Below are 27176 nucleotides of genomic sequence, written 5' to 3' on the forward strand. Positions count from 1 at the left end.
GGCTTCACTTCTGTAGTGCTACCTACCACATGCTGTTGCCTTTTCCACAAACAAGGGCCATATGTGGTTATTTCCTTCCATAAGTTTAGGGAAGCCACAGCTGGATGGTTTTAGTTCCCACATCCTCCATGAGAAAGCAAAGGTGATAAGCTAGAAAAAAGGTAGAAGCAATAACTATGGAATGCTTCAAACCAGAAGGTTGGGGGTGGGCAGGGGTTGAGCAACTTATGAACAAATTAACTTTGAAATGAGCAAGATTACATCTTTGTGATCCCATTGGGAAACTGTACCATAGACCTTCCATTGAATAAGACTTTGCTTCTCTGGTTCGTGACTTAAGTATTCTCTTCGGCCTTTATTTTCCTAAAAGGTAAGTTTACAATAGAAAAGACTATTCCCTTCTACTCTCACCATCAAGGAGACTGCCGGCAAAGGAGCAGGGAATGTTTAGCTTTAGCAATAACTCTGAGAGCAGGAAAGGAGTAGTGACCAAGCTTATTCAGCTGCTCAGCAGACCAACTGTGTATTTTTCCATCTTGTACTCCCATTAGAAAGGTAAAGTAAAGGAAGCTGCCCAGCGCTACCAATATGCTCTGAAGAAGTTTCCTAGAGAAGGATTTGGTGAGGACTTGAAAACCTTCCGGGAACTAAAGGTGTCTCTCCTTCTCAACCTCTCTCGATGTCGCAGGAAAATGAATGTAAGTCCCTTTCATTCACTTCCTTTCTGCAGTCACAGAAGTTGAAAATGTATGCCACTCAGTAACCTGTACCAGGCCCCTGAAATCCTCTTTGTCCCATATGGAACTTGGTTGTCCTTCACAGAACACTGACATAGGCAATTCAAAGACAAGTCTAGATACAATTTGTCTGTCAAGCTATAGAAAAGTTAGAGCTGAATACTTTGTACCATTCTGAATTTTTATAATCCCCACTTAAAGAGATTGGAATATCATCAACCTATCCCCCTAAGTCAATTTTCTGGTCTTTAGGAAAATGTGAAGGCAGAAATCACTAAAATTCCAGCTGTAATTAGATACAGATTTTAGTCATTCCCCTCCTTTCTTGTCATTTATGGAAGAGTTTGGAAAAGGACACAGAACCATGGTCTTCAAGGTTTAGTTTCTGAGGCTGTTCTTGAACTTTTCACTGCCATATCTTTGTATTCCAGCATGCCATGTCTCTTCTTGCTCTGAGAATCTTAGAACTCTTCCTGGCCCTCTTTGGTCTCCCTAGTCCTTGGTCCTTCTTGCCTGCCTTGCAGATATCCCTCAGATGCTCTCAGTCACAGCTCCTTTATCATACAGATACTCCTGAACCAAGAAACCTCTCTTAAGATACTAGGAATTGCTACGATCATGTCAGGAATTACTGACATCTACCAGCCTGAGCTCTAACAGTTAATGAGGAGATAAAAATCATCCAAGCCAAACAGGAACTCAGCTGAACAGAAGCAAGCTTTCAGCCTCAGTTGGCAAGGGATCTGCTATCAAATCCAGAAATATCATTAGTGTACATGACCTTATATCATCTACCCAGGTCCTAAAACTTGACAGTGATAGGAGCCCTAGGATGGATTTGGCTGTCTCAGAGTACACAGTTACAGCTTGCAGAGGCATAGTGTTCCACAGTGCTGAGAGCACTGGGAACATGGAAGAGGTTTCTTTTGAGGGAAATGGCAGAGGAGGAGATGTCTTGGTAAGGCAGTGGGGTTCTTTTGCATCATGTTTCTCTGTGAAGCCAGAGAAGCAGCGCCAAGGGCTTCCTGTGGCCCAGCAGATTGAGAACAAAGCAAAGCTCAGAAATATCTTCAAGACCCCTCTGACTTTTTTACCCTAGCAAATACTCTGCTTTTTTAAAAGTCTTCTTTGCTGGGCACTGGTAGCTCACACCTGTAATCCTAGCTTCTCAGGAGGCTGAGATCTGAGGATCGTGGAATGAAGCCAGCCCAGGCAGAAAGATCCATGAGACTCATATCTCTAATTAATCACCAAAAAAAAAAAAAGAAAAAGATGGAAGTGGAGCTGTGGCTCAAGTGGTAGAGCAACAGCCTTGAGGAAAATTAAACTCAGAGACAGCACCCAGACCCCGAGTTCAAGCCCCAAGACTGGCACAAAAAGAAAAAAGAAGTCCCCTTTGGCAGAGGATATAGCCCAGTGATATAGTGCTTACCCAGCATGTTTAAGACTCTGGGTTCAAGTCCTAGCATCGGGGGGGGGGGGGGAATAAAAGTATCTCATTCCCAGAAATAATTAGTATCATAAGAGAAAAAAAATGAACAAAACTACAAAACTAGGTAGACAGAAGAAACAGGGATAGAAAATGCCCATTTTCTTACATATTTTCTCTTGAGGTCACTGTTGTTCAAAGAGCTAGTAATTACTATCCGTGGACCTATACTGCTGAGCTCCTGAAGTCTGTCTTCAGTAGAACACTTCCTCCCCCCGGTTTTGTTTTGTTTTTTTAATTTTTACCTGTGTTTCAGAGCCTTTTTTCTCCCTAGAAGCCTTGCTTTCTACCCTAGGGACCCAGAGTATAACCAGAGGCTACAATCTCAAAACTGTTTATACTTTCTCCTTTACCTAGTTTTTAAAGGAATATTTTTTTTTAAAAAAAGGAAACATGGACTTGGGGTTTGGGATTTAGCTTAGTTGAAGAGCACTTACTTATTATAAGCAAGTGCAAGGCCCTGAATTCAGTATTCAGCTCTGGAAAAAAAAACCAACTCTCCTCACTTAGCATTGTCCCCCACTGCTATCTGTTCCTGAAGGTTCTTAGAGGAAAAGAGGATAGCTCCAAGACTATGTTCTTCCAAGGACCTCCAGTGACAGCATAGATCCAGTCAGAGCCAGGATCCTTTCTTATTTTTATTTTATTTTATATATTTACTGAGTGAGAAACCAGCCAAGGGGATAAACAGGTCAGAAAAGGCTACTCAGTACCATGTATCGAGTACCTGTGCTGTGCCAGGAACTATATATGACACTTAAATGTTTTATTATGCTTAATCCCATTGCTAAAGTAGTTATGGATATCAAAATACACAGCACACTCTGAGCAAACCAAAGAACTGAACCCAAGGCTATGTGTCATCTACCTTTCCTCAGACCCCTCCTCCTAGATTCTGGGAGGGTCTACAGGGCATAGTAGAAAGTGGGGGGAGGCAGAGTATCTATACAAGATGTGTCAGTATTTGTTTCACACATGTATGTGCAAGAAGAGCACAGGTGTCAGTTTCAGGAGATTGACTAGCAACACTAGACATTTGACTTGTGGGCTAAAGAGAATTATGGCTGCAAAGGAGAAGCCAAATTGTTTTTAATACTCTGGACAGATAAAGTCCATTAAATGGATTCAAGGCCACACAGCACAAAGGAACAGGAAATTTCCAGTCTGTAGATCACATGGTTAAAGCCATGTTATGTCCAGAATCCCAGGTATTTTATCCATAAATGTAAAAAATGTAAATATAATTTGTTTTATTTCCAAGTTGTCTATTTTTTCATATCTCTTCAATGACTTATTTGCACACCTATTGTAATGACAGGATTTTGGAATGGCGGAGGAATTTGCTACTAAGGCCCTGGAGCTGAAACCGAAATCTTATGAAGCTTACTATGCAAGAGCAAGGGCAAAACGCAGCAGCAGGTGAGGCAAGAGAGAGAGAGAGAGAGAGAGAGAAAGAAAGAGTGAGAAGCAAGAGGTCTCTTTTCTAAAAATTTGGCTAAGGCAATGTAGGTCACCTTGGGGCATATATATTCAAATGTGTCTGTACTTGAAGACTATTAGAGCCAGGCTTTGGGGGTGGCTCCAGTAGCAACACAGAACTCACCTCAAAATCAATAAATCTTCTGAGCTCTGGAAACCAAGAGCACCTTATTTGGGGAGAAAGGTAAAGTGGAGAATGGCATTTTGTTTCAAGAAGAATCTGCCATGCCTTACTTTTCAATCTCAAAGCAGATAGCAGAAGAGATCACTTAAGCAAAACGTCCCACCAGCCCTTTTAAAGAGAACAGGATGGGTCACTGAGTGTCCCAACCTCCTCTCTTTCCTTACAGGCCTTTGACAACTCCCTGGATTATGTAGCTCTCCATATGGAATTCTGCTCAAGTCTGGTGGCATCAACCTTCCTCACCTAACCCCCCGCCCCCACACACACACATATTCCTGCTACCAGTATTGAAGAACCCAAGAGAAGCCAGACACCACTCCATATGCCCATCTTTTGTAGTTGGGTCACTGGGCATGAAAGCTTCTAGAAAGACCTAGAATCTTCTGTCATTGTTCTTTGGATAACTTGTCATGGTCAATGACTTATTCTGCCCAGCACCCTACCTTCTCCCAGATGTTGAATGAGAAAGGCCTGCTTTGGGTTCACTGCTGGGACTAGAGGGGTTGTGACATGAAAATTAAACACAGACTGAGGCTAGTGATGACCATGGAAGTGATATATTCATTGTAACTACCTAAAGTAACAAAATTTTTACAAAAACTTGACTACTAAGTTCTCTTTTGCCCTGGAGTTTTCCCTTCCCACAAGTCCAGTTGTCCCTTTTCCAGGTAGTATTAGCAAAGAGGATGGGGATATGCCTTGACAGTTCATTTCCTTAGTTGCAAATTAGAATATCAGCTCAGCATGAGTCTTCCAGTCAGCAAGCCTAAACACCTGCCTGGCTTTGACCAAGCGTCATTAGATACAACAGTGCTACAGGGTAGAAAGGACAGGAAGGACGAGGCTCTTCTCCAGGTTAGACAGGCCTGCCATTTATAGCCAAAAGGCTGAGATTATATTTTTGAAAATGTCTGCTAGATCAGCAAGATTTTTAAATGTTATTGTTCCTATTAAACATTATTCCTAAGCTACTTGACAGTGACGCTGTAAATGACAACCCCACACAGCCCTTGTACTGCCTGGTATGCATTTGGGCACTCAGAGAATCTTCCCGAAGGGCCTGGCTGGACTAACACAATGGGGACTTAAACTCCAGAGAGGCCAGAAGGAAGATGGAGGCTGAAAGGGCTTAGGAAATCATACTGAGCTCTGGAATGACAGTCTGCTGTTTGCTTTCTTACAAATCAAACTGAACCAAACCTCCCCAGACTCCCACAGATGCCACCACAGTCCTCTGAAATAGTGGCCATGTTTTTAGCTCTTGGTGATTTCTATTGATTCTGAATAACTCCAGTTCATGTGTTTGCATTTTGTTGAGCAGACAGTTTGCAGCAGCTTTAGAGGATCTGAACGAGGCCATCAAGCTGTGTCCAAACAACCGTGAGATCCAGAGACTCCTGATAAGAGTAGAGGAGGAGTGCAGACAGATGCAGCAGCAGCAACAGCAGCCGCCGCCGCCATCGCAGCAGCCTCAGGAGGAGTTACCAGAAGAGACAGAGCCCGAACCACAGCATGAAGATATATACTCTGTCCAAGACATATTTGAGGAGGAGTACCTGGAACAGGATGCTGAGAATGTTTCCATTGGCCTCCAGACAGAGGCTCGACCCAGTCAGGGGCTACCAATAATCCAGAGCCCACCCTCCTCTCCAGCACATCGGGATTCAGCCTATATCTCTAGTTCACCTCTTGGCTCTCATCAGGTTTTTGACTTCCGGTCCAATAGTTCCGTAGGTTCCCCTACTAGACAAGGATATCAGTCCACCTCGCCTGCTCTTTCTCCAACTCACCAGAATTCTCACTACAGGCCTAGTCCACCACATACTTCCCCAGCTCATCAGGGTGGATCTTACCGTTTCAGCCCCCCTCCTGTGGGAGGGCAGAGCAAAGAATACCCAAGCCCTCCCCCTTCCCCTCTCCGGAGAGGCCCTCAGTACCGGGCCAGCCCTCCAGCTGAGAGCATGAGTGTCTATAGATCCCAGTCAGGTTCACCCGTGCGCTATCAGCAAGAAACAAATGTTAGTCAGCTCCCTGGCAGACCGAAATCTCCATTATCCAAAATGGCCCAGCGGCCCTACCAGATGCCTCAGCTTCCTGTAGCAGTTCCCCAGCAAGGGCTCAGGCTGCAGCCTGCCAAGGCCCAGATTGTGAGAAGTAATCAGCCCAGCTCAGCAGTTCATTCAAGCACTGTCATCCCCACAGGGGCCTACGGCCAAGTAGCCCATTCAATGGCCAGTAAATACCAGTCTTCACAAGGAGATATGGGAGTAAGTCAGAGCCGGTTGGTTTATCAAGGGTCAATAGGGGGAATTGTAGGGGATGGGAGACCTGTGCAGCATGTCCAGGCCAGCCTGAGTGCAGGTGCCATCTGTCAGCATGGAGGGTTGACCAAAGAAGACCTTCCACAGCGACCTTCCTCTGCATATCGAGGTGGCATGCGATACAGCCAGACACCACAGATTGGGCGAAGCCAGTCTGCATCCTATTACCCAGTCTGTCACTCAAAACTAGATCTGGAGCGCTCCTCCAGCCAACTAGGTTCCCCTGACGTGTCTCATTTAATCAGAAGACCTATAAGTGTCAACCCTAGTGAAATCAAGCCCCACCCCCCAACACCCAGGCCATTGCTGCACTCCCAGAGTGTGGGCCTTCGCTTTTCTCCATCTAGCAATAGCATCTCCACCTCCAACCTGACTCCTACTTTCCGGCCTTCTTCCTCAATTCAACAAATGGAGATCCCACTGAAGCCTGCATATGATAGGTCATGTGACGAGCTGTCGCCAGTGTCTCCCACTCAGGGAGGTTACCCCAGTGAGCCCACTCGATCCAGGACCACACCATTCATGGGGATCATAGATAAAACAGCCCGGACTCAACAATACCCCCACCTTCACCAGCAGAACCGGACCTGGGCAGTGTCATCAGTTGATACCGTTCTCAGTCCCACATCTCCAGGCAACCTGCCTCAACCCGAGTCCTTCAGTCCACCGTCATCCATCAGCAACATTGCCTTTTATAACAAAACCAACAATGCACAAAATGGCCATTTGCTGGAGGACGATTATTACAGTCCACATGGGATGCTGGCTAATGGGTCCCGTGGAGACCTCTTGGAGAGAGTCAGCCAGGCCTCCTCTTATCCTGATGTGAAGGTGGCTCGGACCCTACCTGTGGCTCAGGCATACCAGGACAATCTGTACAGGCAATTGTCCCGGGACTCTCGACAAGGGCAGACATCGCCTATCAAACCAAAGAGACCATTTGTGGAGTCTAATGTTTAAAAGACATTTGTTGGAGTGAGACCCGTATGTTTTCACTGCACACATTTTCAGGCTTGGTTTCCACATTTGAGGTAGTTCTCTGGCTTAATTTCTCATGTAGTTTCTGTGTGGTGTTCAGAGGTGGCAGCCCACATGCTGAAATCCTTTGCATGCAGCCGACTGGGAAGCTGGCCTCGATGAGCCAGGACTTCAGTTTCTCTGGTCTGTGCCCTAGCCACATGCTCTCTCCCACCCTCTCTTCCAATGCCAACGAGGAGATTTTTGTGCCGTGTGCTTTAACCCAGGGAGATCAGACACACTGGTCAGCTTTTTCCAGGAGACAATCGCTTTCACTGATGTTCTTGTTGTGTAAATGTCTTTTTTCCTTTTCTAAAAAGTAAGATGTTCTTGTTCGTTTTCTCCTAGGGACTTTAGAAAGAGTGTGATGCCCCTTTGCCTTTGCATTCTTATCCAGTGTTACCAGATAGCCAACCCCAGTGCATTCCTGGGTCATGGCCTCCTCCCGCTCACTGCAAGCTCCCCGCAGTCATCAGGCCCAGTCTTCCTTGCATTGCTGCTGGCCTTCAATGGGCAAAAGGATCTAGGAGAGAGAGGGAGAGAAGACAAAGAAGAACTAAATCTGTTCAATTGAAAGAAAACCCCAATATAGCTATTCAAAATGTCACTCCATTGATTTTCCAAGAGGTATTTAAAGAACATTTAGGAAACAACCAGCCCTTTAGGAATGTTCATCATCCAAGTAAAGTCAGTGAGAACTCTGGGTATTTTAAAACAATTCACCAAGAATTTTTCTGCATGTTTTTAACAGCTAACCCCTAAAAGTTACTGATTTTCTAGGGGTAGAGAAGGGAATCAATACATAGCAAGGCAGAAAAAAAAAAAAAGCTTTCTGGATCTCAGTGAAAGGCTATAGAACCTGACTTGAAAAAGTCTACTTTTTAGATGAAGAAACATCACTGAGTACCAGATTCTTCTAAACAAACTGTTCCAATGGCTGCTGGTGCAATAACCCTGTTAGTGGCATGTTTGCAGGAACCCAGCTCTGTTCTGCTGGCCCTCTTTTATCTACCCCAGCTGTGAAGAAAGTTGTTCTTCAGGAAGCTGTCTGGATTCTCTTGGGACTATAAGATTGATTCTCCAGGGTTTCCATCCAGGGCCATTCCCTTCCATGCCAGCTGTTACATAATTCTCTACCTATACCTAGAGTTTCATTGTCTACTCTCAAATGAGTTGTGTCCTGTTGTAGGAGCACTGGGGTGATGTTTGAAAATGAGAAACAGCAAAGTGTTCAGGGATGCTGACAGACCCTTTTCTGCTGTTTTCTAGCCCAGGGGTACGGGCACAAGACAGACAATAGGTCTCCTCCCATCACTGTCTACACACCTGGGTCTTACAGTTGTTTGTTAACCTAACCTTTGAGAGGCTGAGGCCACTAAGAGATGGAGAGCAAAAACAGGGAAACCAAAGCCTTAGCACGTTCCTGGCACTAACTGCCCATCAGCTCTTAAAACTAAGCAACTGAAGCCAACAGACAGCTAAAACTAAACAAAGGAACATTAGTCTGTTCTTAGGAATCATTCTGCTCTTGTAAATAAAGGGCTACTGAAAGAGCAGTTCCTTGAATAAAATCCAGCTCTTAACTAGACCTTTCCATGTTCTCTGAAAGGAGCAAAGCTGAGATCAGAAAGGTTTCTTTATGAATTTAGATTCTACCAAGTAGATGGGCCCCCAAGCCTAGAGCAGGCCAGGACTCATCTGAACCAGACACTTTGCGCTCTCTGATGTGAAAGGATTGCCTCCTACTCCAAGACCCTTGTGGACATCAGTGGCCTCGACCTACCCATCCATCCATCCATCCATGCATCCCTCTGTGTCATGTCTTTTCATCTCCCACATCAGCAAGATGATAGGTTAGCTGTAGTATTAACCTGTAGAGCTGAGAACCCACTTGAGGTTTCTCAGCTCCCCTTCTTCCCAAGGCCCCAGCCCTGTTGGTCTCTCAGTATCTTATCCCATTCAAACCATCTCCCAGTGAGGCACTGCTATATTCTAAAGAACTTGCGTCTACTAGACAAGGGTCCCTCCTTGTCCCGGGCGTCACACACTCCACCTTGCTCACCTCTGCAGGGGGTGCAGGCAGGTCGTGTGGTCTTCCCTTGATGCCACCGATAGCACTCCTCCACAGGGTCTCTCTTTGGGTTTTCCAGGAAAAATGAGATTTATTGTCTTCACCCCACTGCACAAAACACCTAAAATGTCAGCAGTCAAATGTGGTTCCTTTTAGCCATCATGAGAGAGTGAATATCACTACTGGGCGCCAGTGTTCTTGACTAGAAAACTCCAGCAGGAGCTTCCTGGGACAGGAGACCAGAGTCTGCTTTTGAGAGCCGACTGCCTGTGCCCTGTTTTGCTACTTCACTGCCATAGGACGATCTTAGTACTGTATTTTAGAGACACCCCTCCCCTAGCAACAGGCATCTGCCGAATCAATGTCTGGCTTTGGGTGGGAGGAAAATTTTTCAAATGAAACTGGCAAGTTCTGCTCACCCAACTCACATCATCCGGAAATGGAAACTGGTGATAAACTTCAGCTTACAGGTTTCTCGCCAAAACATGTGTTCCGTTTCCCAGAATTCTTGCACTAGTGGGTTTCCATCACATCATGTCTAAAAATGGGTGCACTTTACTGTTTGAATTTGTAACTGATAAATACTGGATATTTAAGTGTGAGTAGTGTCTTCATTAGAAATTAGCAGAATCGCTCTTGTCTCTTAGTGTATTTTCGAGGAAAAGAAAGAAATCAAGCAGTGGGTACACTTATAGCACAAGAAATAACTTGTATATAAGCATCAAAAAGACTAAGAATTTTTAAAACTTAAAAAATATTTGCAGTGATTTTAAAGTGCTTTTCCAGCAATTTTCTTAGGGACTCCTGAGACATGGTTACTTTATTTACTGGATCAGTAAGGCACACAATTAACAATTAAAAATTAATGTTTATTTACAAAGTAAAGGGAAAGCCTGTATAACATGAGAATTTGGCATGGACAAAATGGAGACCATTTTGTATCTGCTGTTGTATCTGTCCGGGTTGTAGACGTGCGCTATTAAAATCCCAAGTTAATAGAGCACAAACCCTTCTCATTCCTCTCCCATGTACCCCTTTTTAGATGTGTTTAACTTAAACTTGATGGCTCAGGAAAATTCCACTAATTAAAATTGTGTACAGTGTCCCAAGTCGTCCAGATATACCAGTTGGCTGATTTTAGTTAAGCCTGGATTATTCTTAAACACTTTTCCTAAATTATTGTAAACAGAACAGCTTAGACAAAGGTGTTCTCCATCCTTATATTGTATAGTAGTTTATGAACCCCCTCTAAATATTGGTATTTTTATATTCCAGAGATGTACCCAATAGAAAAATTAAAACCAGTATCTAATTTAATATCCATAAGTATTTTTCCTTAGATTTTAGTCATATAAGTGGGATATGTGGACGTCACTTGTGCTTTACCATACTTACCGCTAGGTGTCACTGTGGCTCTGCACCATGCTTGTCTGGTAGCAAAGAAAGGCTCTGTCCCCTCTGGAGGGGCAGCAGGCAGGCGTATAGACTGTGAGGTTTAGGAAGAAGGGGCCTAAGGCCTGGAGGGAGTCTTCCAGCAACCCTGCCAGTTGTAGCAAGACAGACTCTGAGTGCTTCCTGCAGCCAGGCAGAGGCTGGGAGAAGGCTGAGTAAAACTCCCTTGCTCTGGTGGATGGGTGGGTATGTGGAGGACCCTTTTCTTCCCCCATGAGCTTCCCCCTTTCAGTTCTTCTCGGCGTCCAACTTTTATAACTCTGAAAGTCATAGTCGAGTGGTTTGTTTCAAAGATAGTTATTTTTTTACTGCAGAAATGCCTTGGATAAAACCAGTTCACTGAATCTTTGCCACAAAAACGGAACAGGCTCCCCCAGGAAGCAGGATGCGCCAGCCCCGTGCCCATCTCCTGTTGAGGCTCCCAGTGCCCAGCCTCATCCACCCTGCCTGTCTGTCCTCGGGCTGCCCACTTCTCAAGAAGCCGGCCTTCGAAGCACCACGCGGAGGGCCCTGCCGCCCTGCGCACTTGCTGGGAGGTGCGGCCTCTCCTTTTCCTCTAGGAATTCCAGACCGACCATCTGCCATGACTAACAATGAACAAAGGGCTTAGGGGTAAGAGCTACCTACAAAGACACGTCATGGAAACCTTCACCATGCAATGCCTTGAACTCGGCTCTGGCTGCTCCCAAGGAAAGGTGGCTGGCTGGGGGCCTGGACACAAGCACAATGGGGCTGGTGAGCCACTGTGCAGAGCTACTTGAATAATCACTGGGTCTTCATCCACTCCTTTTGTAATACAGACCACTCAAGGGCTGAAGTGTTGGTGACCTTCATTTCGGTGTCCAATGCCTCACAGCAGCTGAGCCACCCTGAGATGCTTGTGGCCACGCGATGGTCACAGTCAGAGCTTTGAAAGTCAGTACCAAATGAACGCATAATTGGACACCAAAAATCAAGTGTTACTTTCATGTTTCCTTACCCTATCTCATTTCTTCCCGCTGACTCTGTGATCCCTACATTGGCTGGCCGGTCAGGTTGCAGCTGGAAGCATGGATATGCAGGCCAGCGTGGTTCTCCAGGGGTTTTGTTTTTCTCAGACAGACCTACCCTGTGGAAAGGAAGTGACCTAGCTGCTTGTTTTTGTAGCACTTGATGGCTGAATTTTTCATTTGCTAATCACTAACCAGAAAAATCTGGTGAGGACTCAACTCATACCCTTTAGGTCACCCAGGACCAGACAGAGAGTTAATTCTGGAAAATTCAGTACTTGAATGTACCTGCCTTACTGTGTACCAATTTGCTGGAGAAAAAAAAAATTTTTTTTTTTAAGTTAGAGATGCTGGCTCTAGATCTCTGCTTCCTTCACAGGTTATTTGGGAACTCCTGTAAGTTACACTTCCTGTCCTGGTTTTTGTGTTGCTTTTGACCTTTGGCGGATTCCTGCTGAGTGGGGCCGGTTCTTGTCAGGCTCAGGGCAGGTGCCCTCTCGGGCATGGCCTCCTTTCCATCGAGTATGGTATCTGTGTCTCTGTTCTGTCTCCTCCAAATCCAAGATGATTTTAATTAGTACAGACATGTACAGTCTACAATTAAAGAGTGATTTGTACTAATATGATTTTGATTCTTCCTCTTTGCTGTCCTTTCAAGACACTTGCTGGAAAAAGCTTTAATGCACTTAGTTTTCCTTTAGGTTTTCTATAACTCAGATGTAAAAGACTTTCTCTGTACAGTATATTATCCAATGCATGTTTGTTCTCTATCCTGATATATTGAACACCACACAGTTGTGAACTCGTGCAGTGGGGATACCCACACCCAGCGGCGCCCTCGAGCCCCGTGCATAAGGAAGACACTTTCCTTTGCTGTACTTGCTTGAGCAGTTTTCTTGTCTGTACATGTGAGCTGTGTGAGATAGATGTGAAAAGTTCAAATGAATGCATTTTCCTGCCCCATGTATACAGAGCGTCATCTGTACAATGAACTGTATGTACGAAAGCAAATGTACTTATTTATAAATGGTTAACACTTGGAAAAACCTGGTGCTGTGCTGCTTTTCTCCTTTCACTCCTCCGTCCAGGGAGATGACTTCTGAGCTCACCCTCACCGAGGTGAGGACGCCACCGCTGAGGAAAACTTTGGCCAAATTTCTAGTGATTTGGGCTGGCCTAGTGTTACAGGTCCCTGCATCTCTTCACCAAGCCAAGCCATTGAGCATTTCACTCACAGGAGCGAACTATGGGCACGATGACTGCTCTAGGTCTTGGCAAAGCCGTTCTGCATGTCTAGTTTTTTTTTTAATAATAATAATAAGGCTTAGGTACTGGTGGCTCACACCTGTAGTCCTAGCTCCTCAGGACTCGAGATTCCAAACCAGCCTGAATAAGACTCTCAGGGTCGCAATTCCAAACCAGCCTGAGCAAGAAGGTCTGTGATTATTTTGTTGTTGGTGGTTTGGTTTTGTTTTTTGCCAGTCCTCGATCTTGAACTCAAGGCCTGAGCACTGTCCCTGGCTTATTTTTGCTCAAGGATAGTGTTCTACCACTTGAGCCACAGCGCCACTTCCAGCTTTTTCTATATATGTGGTGCTGAGGATTCAAACCCAGGGCTTCATGTATAAAAGGCGAGCACTTTACCACTAGGCCATAATCCCAGCCCAAGGCCTGTGATTCTTATCTCCAATCAGCCACCAAAAAGCTGGAAGTAGAGCTGTGGCTCAAATGGTAGAGCATTAGCCTGGGCACAAAAGCTCAGGGACTGCCCAGGCCCTGAATTCAAGCCCCAAGTCTGGCAAGTCTGTGGACCCTACTCCACACTGGCCCTGAACTCCAGGCTCAAGCCATCTTCCCCATCCTCCCACCTTAGCCTTAATAAGTAAGCTGGGACTATAGGTACACGCCTGAGTGCTCTTGCTTCATTGTTCACAGCCAAAGCTGTACCCCAGCCCAGCCACCTTCCCAAGTCCCATGCTTGCAGTGAGCTGCCAGCCAGGTTGTTGGGGTAAGAGCCTGAGGATGCGGTGGGGGTGGCCCACACCACACATCCAAAGGCCGAAACTGGGCTGAGCTAGAGGCTCACATCTTCCGGTGGCTTCACACCTTCCAAAACCTGGCCAGACTCAACTCTTGCCATATAGAAAGCAAGATAGGTAGCTGAGTTGTGAATAGAGAGAAAGAAAACAAGAGAAAGAATCACCCACAGTGAGGCCTGGAGCCTTTCCTGCCTAACTGAAACCTCTTTGTCTACTTTAGATACAAGCAAGGAAGGAGACAGCTTCCTCTAGACATCAGATTATGCTAAACGACATTTTTCCTCGGTAACTATATCCACTTTCCCAAGCAACCAAAGCCGGAGGAAGCAGGAAATCTCCAGGGCAGGCACAATCATTCCCACTTGGATGCCAGAGTAGCCTTTGAGGAAAGAGGAGAGAAAGGAACCACCTGCTTGGTCTAACGACTATTCCACTTCATTAAAAATCAAAAGGGAGCTGTGCAGTGGTTGCGCACACCTGTAATCCTAGCTACTCGGGAAGCTGAGAGCTGGAGGATCATGGCTTAAGGCCAGCCAAACCAGAAAAGTTGCTACACTTCATCTCCAAAATAACCAGAAAAAAAAATAGGGTTGGAGCCATAACTCACATAGTAGTAATTGTGAGGCTCAGAGTTCAAACCGGAGTACTAGGGGGAAAAAAATCGAAAGGGAATAAGTGGTGGGTAAAACCACAGCTTTTAAGGGATTCCTGGGGCATTAGAAGAAAGGCTAAAGGTGAAACAAGAATTTTCCCTGAACCCAAATACAAGGCCACGCATAGTATGAAGCAAGCAGACTTCGAGAGAGCTTTCAGAAGTTCCTGATTGCTTTCTTCTCTAACAGAGGCCTTGTATGAACTCTAGCTGGCTGTGGCTCAGTGCGTGGGTCTGTGCATGAGCCAGGACTTCCTGCAAGCATCTGGGAAAGGATCGGCCTAAACCAGTGTTGGGGGCATGAAGGCAAGCCATCTTCTTTCATCGTTCCCTCTGCCTTCACACTCTGACTAGCCCAGTGCCTGACCGAGCATTGTGTGACATGTGCCAAGCCATCTGCTTTGAATACTTTTAAGCAAACGAAGGTATGAGGAAGCCTTGGTTCAAAGAAAGACTACAGAAAGACCTCTAGGGTCTCGCTTTTCTACCAGCTCCTTAGAAACCAGCTTATAGAGGATAAGGTTGGACAGATGTTAAGGAACAACTTACAAGAGAGTCTTCTGTAAGGGCCCTTTGAATAGTGAGCTCCCCAGGAAGGTGTTAGTTTTTGTTTTTGTTTTGTTGTTGGGTCATTTGGGAGATTTGGGGGTTATTACCATGGTGGGGATCAAACTGAAGGCCCTGTACTGTGCTAGGTAAGCTCACTAGCACTGAGGTACACTCCCAGAAGTGTTATTTTAAGATAGGGGTCTGGCCAGCCACTGGCGGCTCACACTTGTAGTCCTAGCTACTCAGGAGGCTAAGATCTGATGATCATGGTTTGAAGCCAGCCCAGGCAGGAAAGTCCCCAAGTCCCTTGTCTTCACTTAGCTGGTGAAAAGTCAGAAGTAGGAGTGTGGCTCAAATGGCAGAGTACCAGCCTTGAGAATAAAGGCCAAGCAAGAGTGCAAGTGCTGAGTTCAAACCTCAGTGCAAGCACAAAAATAGGAAAAGAAAATGAATGAATGTTATACCTTGGGGATCATGCCGGCTTTAAGCCCTTATCAGGCGCAGGCAGTACCACCATCCTAACTATTCTCTTTGAAAAAAAAAATTGTCTGACATGAGGATGAGTCCTCTCCGCGGGGACAACACTGGACCACCATAGGCCCATGTCAGACCCACGCTGGGGAAAACACGGCTGATAGTCACGTGACCTTCCAGCCCCAGCCCGAGAACAGTTTCTCTCCACCCCAGTAGAACCAGCTTGACATATTTGCCTGCTGGAGCTCTGACTCCTTCCGTTGCTCTAGTCAATGAAGTTGGCAGGCAGTCTGCTGTAGACATTTATTGATTCATCTGTTGCACATCAGGAGACTGGCCACAGGCAAACAATGAAACCACACACATCTGTTGAGGCCATCTTTGGTCCTGAGTCATCCAACATATACTTTGGCACACAGACCAGTTTACAGACTCATTACAAATGCACGGTTCCTGTTCTCTATAGAACCTGGCAAGGGAGATACACCATTGTACTTTGGTAGTTTGTCTAAGAGCGAGTTTCCCACGTGTAAATATTTGAATGCATTTGTGAGTGCCAGTGATCACAGGGTTGATAACACCCCCCTCCCTCCTTGCCAGGTATACAGTTGATTCTGGGAGTGAAGTATCATCCCGAGAGTGGAGGGGAGATGGAGGAGGCCCACCATTACAAATCTGACAGACAGATGGCCACTCTTTCTCAACGGCAGCCTTTACGTAGGTAAAAGGCAACCTTCAAAATAGGAATCAGTTTCAGAAATTGTACTCATTTTTTCTTTTAGGTAAACCATTATCTGTCCCAAGTTGTCAGTAGCCAAAGAAAATTGTACTCAAAGTCAGAAAACAGAATATTTGCCAAAGCCAGGAAAGCACAAGAACAATGCTCTAATCACGTTATTTCTAGCCTAAAGCCAAACAGTGACTCAGCTAACAACATAACACATTAGGGGCTGTACTGACGTGCAGACACCACGTGCCTCGTCTCATTCCGCACGGGTCCTTACATCCTGCACAACTGGGCCCAGGGGAGGGAGGAGGGGCTCAGCCTCCAGAGCAGAAGCCTTGCTCATTACTTAAAAACCTAGGAGTTGTGTGTGCCCTTGGCCTCCCGGACCCTGCCTGAGCTGGCCTGAGTGGAAACCAGGGCTAAGCCCGGGCCCTGCAGAGGGGAATCCTGGGACAGGCAGCTGGGAGGCTAATGCCTCCAAAGCGGGCTGCCCTCATGGGCCAGGACAGGTGTCTCCCGGGCCATGTATATCTATTCCCTCCCTCCCCCCCCCCCCAAAGCCAGCCCTCAGCTCACGAGTTAGGTAATAGCAGACTCAAGATGGCAGCCAGGCTGGGACACACCACAGTGATTCCCTGGACCAGTCCCTCCCTTCTCCTCGGGAGCCTTGCTCTGAATGCTAACATACTTTGCACATAGTCTCACTTGCTCCACTGCCAAAGCCGTGGCCATTGCTCTTCCCAGCCTGGCCTCGCCCGGGGCATCTGCAGCAGGAGAGAGGGCAGAGCCACTCTCCAGCATTTCTCAGGATCTGCCACCACCTGAGCCCCAAAGCCTTCTGTATTTGAAGGAGCAGCAGGGGTGCGGGCCTCCGGCAGGCCTCCACAGGAGTCCCGGTGATGAAACAGCTATAGCTGCAAGGGAGGAGGGAAAAGAGAGAAGCCAACCCTAACCCAGAGTCTAGCCAAGACAAACCACACTCCCTGGCCAGGCTGCCCATCCTCCGCCCGGGAGCCGGAAGAGCCGCCCCTGCTGAGGGCCCCTGTGCAGGAGGACCTTGTCACTGGGAGCTGGGGCTGTCTCCCTCGGTCAGCGTCTTGAAGTCCATGGAGAGAGCTTGCTCTTCAGCCTGGAGAGGCCGCTTCCAGTTGGCTTGAGCCAAGATGTAGACCACAACCACAGCGAAGCAGACCAGCAGCAGGCCCAGCACATTGGCCAGGATGCCCTCAGGCTCAAATGTGCTGTACTTGGACCTGCAGGGGAAGGCGGAGGGGAGGAGCCACCCCAGGAGTCCTCATCAGGACAAGTGCCATCCATCCTGATCCCCGGTGTTAAAGACACACCGGGTTTGCCCTGCATCCCGTCCCAGATGGAAAAGCCATCACTGCCCTGTCACAAAAAGCTGACGACAAAGATCCAGTGCAGCAGAGGCCGCAGGCCTGCACTGGCTGCTCCGGGATGCTCACCCCAGTTTAAACAGCAGCGCCTCCTTCAGGCCGAGCAGGGCTGTGCCCACAGACAGGAGGAAGATGGTGGCGCCGAAGAAGATGTGTTGAGGGCGGTAGCTGCTCCGGAGAGAAAATGAAGCCCCGGGGAACAAGAAGAAGCTGAAGCCCACGAGCCACTGGAAGGAAAGGAGAGGTGCTGGCCACCGGCCTGCCCCGGGGGGCCCTGCCTCCCCACCTGGTTCTCCCTTCCTAAGCCCTGGTGGGGGATGGACATGAAACGCTTACAGGGAAAGCATCCCAACCCCCATACTAGAAGCTTTTGCCTTTGAGATCTTAGACCTATGGCAAAAGTTCACCCTCCTGTGTGAGCTGAGCTTGAGAGTAAACAGGCCAGGTGGGCAGGAAGGGAGAAAGGGCCCCGCGTAGCCTGAACCGTAAAAGCCCAGTTTTGCACCCATGTTGGCCTCTGAAGGCAGCTCCAGTTGAACTAACCAACTCTTCATCTTGGGGTATGCACCCCGGAAAATGGGCCCCATCTTCCCCTCCCCCACCGCCTGCATCCCTGGTGGCCAGGGTCCCGGGGCGCTGGGGAGTCTCACCTGGACAAAGTAAAGGACAAAGACCAGGAGCCCACACCAGCTGTGCAGGCTGTACAGGTCTGCATAACCCTTCTTCTTGTGATAGTCGAACACGGCCACCAAGCCTGGACCGGAAACAGGGGCCTCGTGAGGACAGGGGTGGGATGTGGGAAAGCGTGGGATGACCCAAGGGAAGCCACCTGGCTGGAACTTCCGGGCTCAGCCCTTCTCAGCCAGTACCCAGTGTCCTTGCCTGGGGTGCCCAGGGGAGGGGGGCGGGGAGCGCACAGCTCTGGAGAGGGCACAGTGTTCCATCTGAGACCGTGCCCAAGCCCGAGCAGCAGGTGGCACAAGGGAAGGCTGTGCCAGGAACTTACCCACCAGGGCAATGACCAATGCAAAGGCATGCAGCAGCCCGTGCAGGATCTTGGTTGTGCGTTTGGCTTCTTTTCTGAAGACGCGGTGAACCAGCAGGGCTTATGGGAAGGAGAGAGAGCGGAAGTGAGTGCCACGGCGGTGCTGGCCAAGCAGCGTGGAGGCCGAGTTAAATGCAAGGCCACCTTGGGTTTGAACTGGGGAACACAGGGTTCTGCGGGGCCCTGGGCACTACCCCCAGCCTCATCGTGCGCATCATGCCCCCACACACATCGTGCACATTCAGAGGCCTGATGGAAGGCTAGGCCCTGCGCTCTACCACACAAGAGGCAGCAAGGCAGAGCTCTGCCCTCGGTCCCCACCCACAGGCCCAGCAACACCCTGCCTCCACCCCACCTTCTTGCCAGGTGTCCTGTGAATTCATTCACTGGGGCATTGGGGGTTAGTCATGCACTGACATCACCTTAGAGAGGCCAGTGCTGAAGTCTGACCTGAGGGTCACTGCCTTCGGCAAGCAGGCTCCAGGTTCCTATACTGGGCCTGCCATCCTCACCTAATCCCCACTGCGAGGGGGGCAGGGCCAGGGCCCTTAGGGATGCCTTTTTGGATCTGTTGTTTTTGGTGGCTGCCGCCAGGCCCTCCTCTAAGAAGAGATCCAGGTCCCTAGGTCCCTGGCTGGCTAGCAGGGTGCAAAGTAAACATGCCTGGCTCCCATCCCAGGGAGAGGAGCTCTAGCTCAGCCAAGTTCAAGTGCAGCAATCTACATAGGCACACACTCCTGCTTCTTCTCCCATTCATTAGCCTAACGCACAGCCCAGCCCTGGCTGTCTGCTCTAGAACTGCTCTAGAAGGAGTGTGTGTGTGTCTACCTGTCTGTCTGTCATGTGCACACGCATGCACACACACACACACACACACGGTGCCCCTTGCAAAAGCAGTAAGGGAAAGTGCTGGCCAATTGGAGGGGAGCTGTCTCCCATTAATCTTAGGGCCAAGGTTTGAAACTCCCTCCCCAGGCTCTGTCCCAGCTTCCCTCTTTCTCTTCTAGAATCTTTGGTTTGTCTAACTGGCAGAGAGCTCAAAGTGACAGCCGCCTCCTCTCCCATGGAGACTCACCGTCACCCTGCAGGAAGACCATGCCGATGACCATGCAGAGGGGGTGCACGTTGAACTGCAGCGCGCTTTCCCAGGCAATGCCCCCTCGGTACAGCCCCAGCCAGGCGCCCGTCACGGCCACCACGGTCAGGCCCAGCAGCTGGGAGAAGGCCACGTAGTACGGCAGCGCCCCAGGGGTGGGCGCAGGGCTGGCGCTGCCCTCCATGCTGAGGCTGCCGCTGCGGGAAAAACAAAGCTCAGAGGAGCTGCCAGAACTTCTAGAAAATTCACCCACCTCTACACACCTCCTCTGCCCCGGTGCTGGCTGGCACTCCCACCCCGGCTCCGCAGGAGGCCACGCCTGTCTTCCCACCCAGATGGAGTCTCATCTGGGTTCTATGTGCAAGGAGGGGCCAGGGAAAACACCCCCGGTTTGGGTGTGAGCAGGGGCGCCATGCTGAGCTGTGTTGTGTTTCATGAGGCCGCAGGGTTCTCGGGTTAGGCTGAGAGGTAAAGGATGAGACGTGGCCGTGGGCAAATTCCTTGAAGGTACTGTTCCCAGATGGATGGAAAATACAGCTGAGGTGATCCAGGGTCGCCGTCCCTTCCTTCCCCTCCCTCACTTCTCAACTCCAAGTCCCCCACCTCCTCCTGAGCCAGCCTTGGCACCCCACAGCTGGCTATCCTGTAGAGAAAGTGGACCCAACCCCTGGGGGCAAGGGAGCCCCAGATCTCCTTCCCTTCCTGGCTGCCCAGTTGCAGACCTAAGGCCGGTGGAGGAGCTGCTCTCCTCACCCAGGTGAGGTGGGAGGCCAGGCCTCACGCGGGAGTCCCGGCTTCTCATCCATCCCCTCGGCCGCGCCCTGGAGGAGGGCAGAAGCACACAGGCTGCTTATTCAGAGGGGTTGTGGCTGCCAGGCTTAGATCCCCAAGCAAGGCCCCGGGGCAGGCCTGGCCTGCAGCTCAGGACACAGCCCCATTCTGCACTACGGGGTTTGCTTTGGAAACAACGTTGGGACCCACTGTGGGCAGGTGACTGTGTTTCTGGAAGATGGTTTGAGAGAATCTGTCAGAACTCTGCGAAAGAACCTGGCCCACTGCCATTACAGCTGCCACACAGCTGTGGGCGCCCGCGGGCAAGGGGCGGTGGCCAACAGAGCCACAGAGCCCCCTTCTACACCAGCCTCACAAGGGCCAGGCAAAGTACGCATCTCCTCCTGACACTGGGGTTCCACCTCCACACCCCAATTCTCTGCCTCCTCTGACACCACTCAAAAGAAAGGAAGCCCAGTGCCAGTGGCTCACGCCTGTAATCCTACTCAGTAGGCTGAGGTCTGAGGATCATGGTTCAAAGCCAACCTGGGCAGGAAAGTCCATGAGACTCTTATCACCAATTAACCACCAAAAAGCCAGAAGGAGAGCTGTGGCTCAAGTGATAGGGCAGTCACTTTGAGCAAGAAATCTCAAGGACAGTGCCCAGGCCCTGAGTTCAAGCCCCAGGACCAGCACAGAGGGAGGGAGGGAAGGAGGGAAGGAGGGAGGGAGGGAGGGAGAGAGAGAGAGAGAGAGAGAGAGAGAGAGAGAGAGAGAGAGAGAGAGAGCACGCATCTTCCTCACGGGTCCAGTAACCGCACGCGATGGGCTGTACCGCCAGCCGCCTCCTCACCAAGCCAAGCCTGCTGCCAGGGCCGAGGGCCATTCTCAGGCTCTCACTAGGTCACCACACCAAGTGGTCATCCTTGCATATTTGTCCATGGCAGGGCTAGGTTCTTTCTCAGAGTGTTATGGGTTCTCTCAAACCACCTTCCAGAAACACAGAGTCCATACTCCCACAGGGAACGGAAATGCTGTTTCCAAAGCCCTGGCCAACCATGAACCCCTATTTGTAGAACTCTGGTCACTTGCTATCTGTGGCAGCACATGATTGCAAAATCTCCTCCACTTCTGCCCTTCCTCCAAACCCAGCCCCACTTCTAATGTCCCACCATGCTCCCCTCTCCACCTGGACACCTGCGGACCTTGAAACGCAACCAAGGCCAAACTCCTCTCCCATCAACCGCCTCTCCTCCCCCTCCCCAGCGGCGGCCGCCCCCCTCCAGGCCCCTCTGTGAGCCTCCAAGCTCAGGGTCTCCTGGGGCCTCTGCCACCTTCACTGTACCAGGGCCCAAGGCGTCTCCCTCTCCAGGCTGCCTGGCAGTCCTGTCACCTGCTTCCTGCCTAAAATGTCACCTGGAACAAGATCCCCACTCCGTTTCCTCCTGCGGGAGGGGAGTGGAAGCTCTGGGCTCCAGGCACCAACACCACAACCTGGCCTGCGAGGCCTCCCTCCCTCCAACCCAGCCACCTGCCCCGGGCTGCGGGCGCACACCCTGCTGGTACACTCCGGGCTCGGGGTGGCCATCCTGCTCACCGCCTTGTCCCCAGCCCCTCCTCTGTTCCCCGGGGCTCCCCGTGCCTCCTTACCCTCTTGGGTTCTGTCCTGCCCACATCTCGGAGACCAGGAGGGGACTGGTTGTTCCCCGGGAATCCTTGGGGAGCTAATGCCTCGCCTGACTCTCTCAGGGAAGACAGAGGAGAAGGCCGTCCTGCTGGTCCCCCCTGCCTCTTCCCCTGGTCACGGCTCCCTTATTAGATTCATCTCCAGAGAGCTGGGAGTGGGGAATCGGATTAGCCCCATCGGGAAGAACAGAAGGAACATTGCCTGAGGCAGGCTGCCTGCCACAACTTCTTAACACAAGTCAAATACAAAGTGCAGATCCGGGGGTATGGGAGAGCCATAGCCTGCCCTGCCTGTGCCAGTTAATCTCACCATTAGCAGGCAGAAACCCAAGCGAGGCTCTCCTCCAGGGTGACAGATGACCTGTGCCCTAACGTAGAACATTCCGTCCTGAGCTCCTGGGATGTCCGCTGCCCAAGTGCTGCTTGCACCTACCCACCAAACTGGGGTGACACAGAACAAGCTGTGTGTGGGTGGGGACCCAAGAGCCATGAGCTCTTCCCCTGAGGATACTGTGAGCCCAACAGGAAAGAGTGTTACCCCGCACCCTAAGTTTCAGCCAGCAAATATCTGTGCCACTCAATACAAAACAATAGTTTTGTTTTCTTGAGCCATCCTGGGGCTTGAACTCAGGGCCTGAGCACTGTTCCTGAGCTTTTTTGTTTTGCTCAAGGATAGCACTCTACCACTTGAGCCATAGCGCCACTTCCAGCTTTTGGGTGGTTAACTGGAGATGAGATTCTCCTGGACTTTCCTGCTGGAACTGGCTTCCCACTGAGATCCTCAGAGCACAGCCTCCATAGCTAGGATTACAGGTGAGCCACAGGTGACCTTCAACTGCTTGTGTGAACTCCTACTCTGTGTCAGAGCTAGGTGTTCCTACTAGGTGTCATACAGAGGAGACACCTGAGAACTGGTACAGTATGTGTTGTAGTCTGTTTTCTTCCGCCCCTTCCCACTATACCTAAAAGGGGCCTCTCCTTTTGTAAAGGCTGCCCCTCTGGTCTAGGTCTCCGCCTGGCAATTCTGTGGCTAGGATGATACTGTCACACTTTCCAAATCCTGAAGCCAATCCAGGCTCTGGCAGCTCTTACTGCCCCCAAGGCCCCCGGTGCCCTTCCCCATCTCTTGCCAGCCTCCTGCTCCCTCTTTCCCCCCCTACCACCATGACATCAAGCATGGGTGCTGTCTTGCTGCTCTCCTAGGAAACAATGGACAGGAGTTTCATGGGGCTAGGGCAGCTCTCCCAGGCCACAGAGCCCAAGGAAGCAGGTGAGCAGCTTGAGAGGAAGCCAGACACAAAGGAGGACCTTTGGAACTATGGAAGCCTTCTGACAGGAAGATGAGGCCACCAGATCTTGGCAAGTGGGGTGGCAGCAAAACCACCCGTGCCAAGTAAGACCATCTGCTTTGGGGAAGCCTAGGCCCACAGTCAGCAAGTTCTAAGTGTGCAAAGTCCAGATTTTTAAAAAAGACAAAATAGTGCTGGGCATGATGGTGCACCCTTGTAACCCCAGCCTCAGGAGGCTGAAGTAGGAGGATCTCAACTTTAAGGCTAACCTGCACCACATAGCAAAATCCTAACTCAAAACAAACAGGTGGATGGAAAGAGTCCTTGCGTGACAGGGACATCCCCTTGCAGTCCAGTTCAGTTCAGTCCAACACAATGGACAACTCAGGGCACCCAAGGAGGGACTGGACATAGATGAGTAGCTCTAGCAAAACCTGGCCTGTCCACGCATATTTCCAAGCCTTGAAACCAGATGAGATTTGCTCCCCAGTGAGCCGGAGCCAGAGTCGTGGTCTTCTATCCCAGTCCCGGCAGAATCACCCCTTCTTAACAGGGTGCCTCCACAGGCCGTTCTTTGCCTCCATTCTCATAGAAGAACCATGGGCTCCAACAATCTCCTCTTCTTCCCCCTCCTCCTCTTCCTTTTTTCTTCCTTTCTTTTTTCTTTTCCTTTCCCCAAAAGCCAAGCTCTGAGACCCAAAAGGACTGGGAGGATGGAAGGCCTCCTCCCAACAAGAGATTCCTGAAAAGGTCGATCAGTCCTGGCCTGACGGGAATTCAGATTTCTATCCTAGGTGCAGGCTAATTCCAAACCAAACTTCCTGGGAACGTGGGGATAGACACAGGTCTATGCAAATTGTAACTTATTTACTGCTTACACCTGCTTCTTAAGATAAAGAAGTTGTTTATCACTTAGTAAGACTACACCACATGATTGGTGCTTGCGACTTCAAGGATGTTGTGACCTCACTTTCTGCACGTACACCCCTGTCCACCCTCAATAAATACTTAGTAAAATGGACCCAGAGGACCTGAGGCAGATGGAAGATTTCAGGCACCTGGGGCCCCAAACCTCAATTCCACAGTCTGGTGTCTGTTCCTGCCTTGTCCCTGGTCTTAGTGGGTTGCAACGTCATTTTTTTGTGTGGATTTTTTGTGTTTGGGGGTTTGTTGTGAGACAGGATGTCAAGTTACAGCCCAGGCTGGCCTTGAACCTGAAATCTTCCCTCCTCTTCCTCTCAAGTGCATCACCATGCCTGGCTCAAAGCAGTCTTGCAATCCCAGGGGGCTTGCACAGGTCCCTTTACACTACTTGCCAGCCTCTTTCAGAATAAGACTGGGGGGGGGGGAGGGCTGACAGATAACTGACAGCTTCTGGAACTTTCAGCTATGGCCATCAAACATGCAGATAGACACCCAACTTAATACAATCAACCTGAGACATAGCTGCCCCCAGGGGCTAACCTGCACTGAGCAGCGAGCTCACTCCCCAGGCCCGCTGTGTTTTATTAAAAGGCAACCAGGCTTAATCTCATTAGTGAGGACCAGACACTGGACATTGCAGAGCCCCGGGCAGCAGAGGGTAGAGTGGGGAAGGCTGGCCACCGAGAAGCCTGGCTTCGTCGGGCTGATTGCAGAGGGTCTTAATTGAGTTAGAAAAAGACTGTGACGAGAGCAGGATCTGGATCTTTCCTTGAAGGATGGAAATATCCCAGCTGTCCCAGAACCTGATGAGAAAAGGGAAACTGAGGGCTGAGCTGTTGGACAGGGCAAGCTCTTCCCACCCCACATCTGAAGTACCTCGGGTAGAAAGCAGGCTATTCCAGTCAGCACCGGGCATAGGGAGGGCAGGGCTCTCTGCCAGGTCTCCCAACTGTTAAAATGAAAAGATTTTCATGTCTGTTAACATCTGAAGATAAACTTTTAGGGTCAAAGAAAATGTTTTAGTTGTGAATCTGGATAATCTGTTAGCCTGAATAATTTATCTTCGTATGAATCAAGCGGTAAAATATCATCTCAATTATGTCGTTTGTAAAGGAAGGCATCTGTAAAGGCTGAAGTCCCTAGGGCCTGTGAAAGGCACAAGGCAGCCTTTCACAATGGGTGAGGAAGTTGTGATTTCCAAGTGGGCTCCACTGTTGATGACCACGTGCTCCCAAGCAAGCCAGGGCCTCTTCTGGCTGGGGGAAGGTGGGACACTGAGACCTCGCTTACTAGACTGGAGAGAGACTAAGTGGGGGAATCTGCATACAGGCTTGGTCCAGTGCCTGCCACACAGTAGGCATCAACCAATTAGCAGCCTAATGAAAACTAAATCTGGCCCCCCCAATTTGTTGACATGTGAGTTTTGGAGCCAGCAAGAGCCACATGCAGCTGACTGTACTAAGCCCTCTAATTAATCCACACACCCCTTTTGCCCACCCTCAGTCCCGCCTCCCCCGCCCCCACACACACACACAACAGACACCCCCAGAACAGGGAAACAAGCAGAATGATCTGCCTTTAATGTACTGACATTTGACCGTCACAAAACATTGCTGAACCCATTAGACAATAGGGCGCGTTATCCCACGGCAGCTGGGGCTTGAAGATGGTTGGTCTGCCATTGGGGCGCTTCTCCAGTGCCAAGGGAACCATCCCAAGTCAGGAGGAGCCCGGGCTGAGCCTGCCAGGAGGAGGTGGCCGGGCCGGGGCGGGCGCGGTGGCACATCCGGACCCAGGAGCTCCTCCCCCAAAGGGGCGGGGCTGGGGTCAGCTTCATTTTCCTGCCTCCATCTAACCTGGGGATGGGGGGCGGGTGGAGGAGGGGGAGGAGAAATGGAAGTCCTCGGAGGGGGCGGCAAAGCTTGGTTTGGGGTTTGCATCTACTTTGAAAAGGAAGCGAAGGGGAGGACCTAGGATGGGGCTTCATTTTATGAATCTCAGAATCAAAGACCCGCTCCTGAGTCCTAGAAAACCCTGCAAAGAACCACAGTCGTGGCCAAGGTGCGCTGAAGAGAACGGGAGGCCGGCGGGCAGGGGCGGCCCGGCCACCATCCTCGCGCCCAGGGCGGCGGCAGACCCCCCCCACCCCCCCACCTCCACCCAGGTCCGCCCCTGCTGGACCCACCGCTCAGCTCCCCGCCCCCCCCCCCACGAAGCCAGGGCGGGGACCCGAGGGGACCCCTCCAGCCGCCGCACATTTATTTCCACGCAGGACCCAGCCGGGGGGGGGGGCGGGACACGAGTGGGGGCCCGGGGCGGCAAAGGCTGGTCCAGGTCCGCGTCACCCCAGAGGACCTCGGTGAAACCCGGGGTCCCCAGCAAGTGTGCGTTCTCACTTCAGCCGCGGGGAGAGGGGCAAGCAGGCTGCGGGCTCTCGGGGGGCCACGCGGGGCCCTCGGGCATGGGGGGCACCCCCCTCGGGAGTTGGGGATCCCTCGGAGATGGGGGACTCCCCCCCCCCCCGGGGATGGAGAAAGCAGCTCCGCGCCGGGGTCCGGTGAGCGGGGGGAGAGCCGGGCCCGCCCGGGAACGGAAGCAGGTGCGCGCGCGCGCCCAGGCCCGGCTCCCCGCAGCCGGGGTTCACCTGGCCGCTGCCCCGCCGGACCCCGCGCACCTGCGCGCCCGCCCGCGCCAGCTCCTCGCGGGTTCGAGCCCCGCTTCCCTCCGGCTCCCCCAGCGCCTACCTCGTCCCGCCGCGCGGCGCCCCCAGCCGGCCTGCGCCCGTCCC

The 27176-nt window shown here is 50.5% G+C and overlaps 2 protein-coding genes across 13 annotated transcripts in view; one reads left to right on the plus strand and one right to left on the minus strand.

Annotated features, from left to right (window-relative positions):
• The window catches only part of Tanc2 (tetratricopeptide repeat, ankyrin repeat and coiled-coil containing 2), a 251669-nt gene extending 238890 nt beyond the window's left edge, over nt 1–12779 (plus strand). For all 10 annotated transcript variants that reach the window (XM_048367307.1, XM_048367308.1, XM_048367309.1 and 7 more), the window contains 3 exons: nt 552–698; nt 3545–3645; nt 5211–12779. In XM_048367307.1, coding sequence (XP_048223264.1) covers nt 552–698; nt 3545–3645; nt 5211–7170 — 2208 coding nt within the window. In that variant the 3' untranslated portion in view covers nt 7171–12779. The remainder of the gene's footprint in view (nt 1–551; nt 699–3544; nt 3646–5210) is intronic.
• LOC125366542 (transmembrane ascorbate-dependent reductase CYB561) lies at nt 89–27176 on the minus strand. Of its 3 annotated transcripts, XM_048367319.1 has the most exons (8): nt 22140–22676; nt 19698–19915; nt 18584–18682; nt 18228–18331; nt 17647–17804; nt 17196–17433; nt 16467–16468; nt 89–100 (listed from the first exon to the last, which is right to left on the minus strand). In XM_048367319.1, exons 1-6 carry the CDS (start codon nt 22163–22165, stop codon nt 17241–17243), a joined length of 798 nt encoding a protein of 265 aa, XP_048223276.1. In that variant the 5' UTR covers nt 22166–22676; the 3' UTR covers nt 89–100; nt 16467–16468; nt 17196–17240. The 3 variants fall into 3 exon arrangements, with proteins under 3 accessions (XP_048223276.1, XP_048223278.1, XP_048223275.1); XM_048367321.1 differs by lacking the exons at nt 89–100; nt 22140–22676 and adding an exon at nt 27133–27176 and having other exon boundaries at nt 15740–17433; XM_048367318.1 differs by lacking the exon at nt 89–100 and having other exon boundaries at nt 15740–17433.

The sequence above is a fragment of the Perognathus longimembris genome, chromosome 17, assembly GCF_023159225.1.
Source record: "Perognathus longimembris pacificus isolate PPM17 chromosome 17, ASM2315922v1, whole genome shotgun sequence".
Classification (NCBI taxonomy): domain Eukaryota; kingdom Metazoa; phylum Chordata; class Mammalia; order Rodentia; family Heteromyidae; genus Perognathus; species Perognathus longimembris.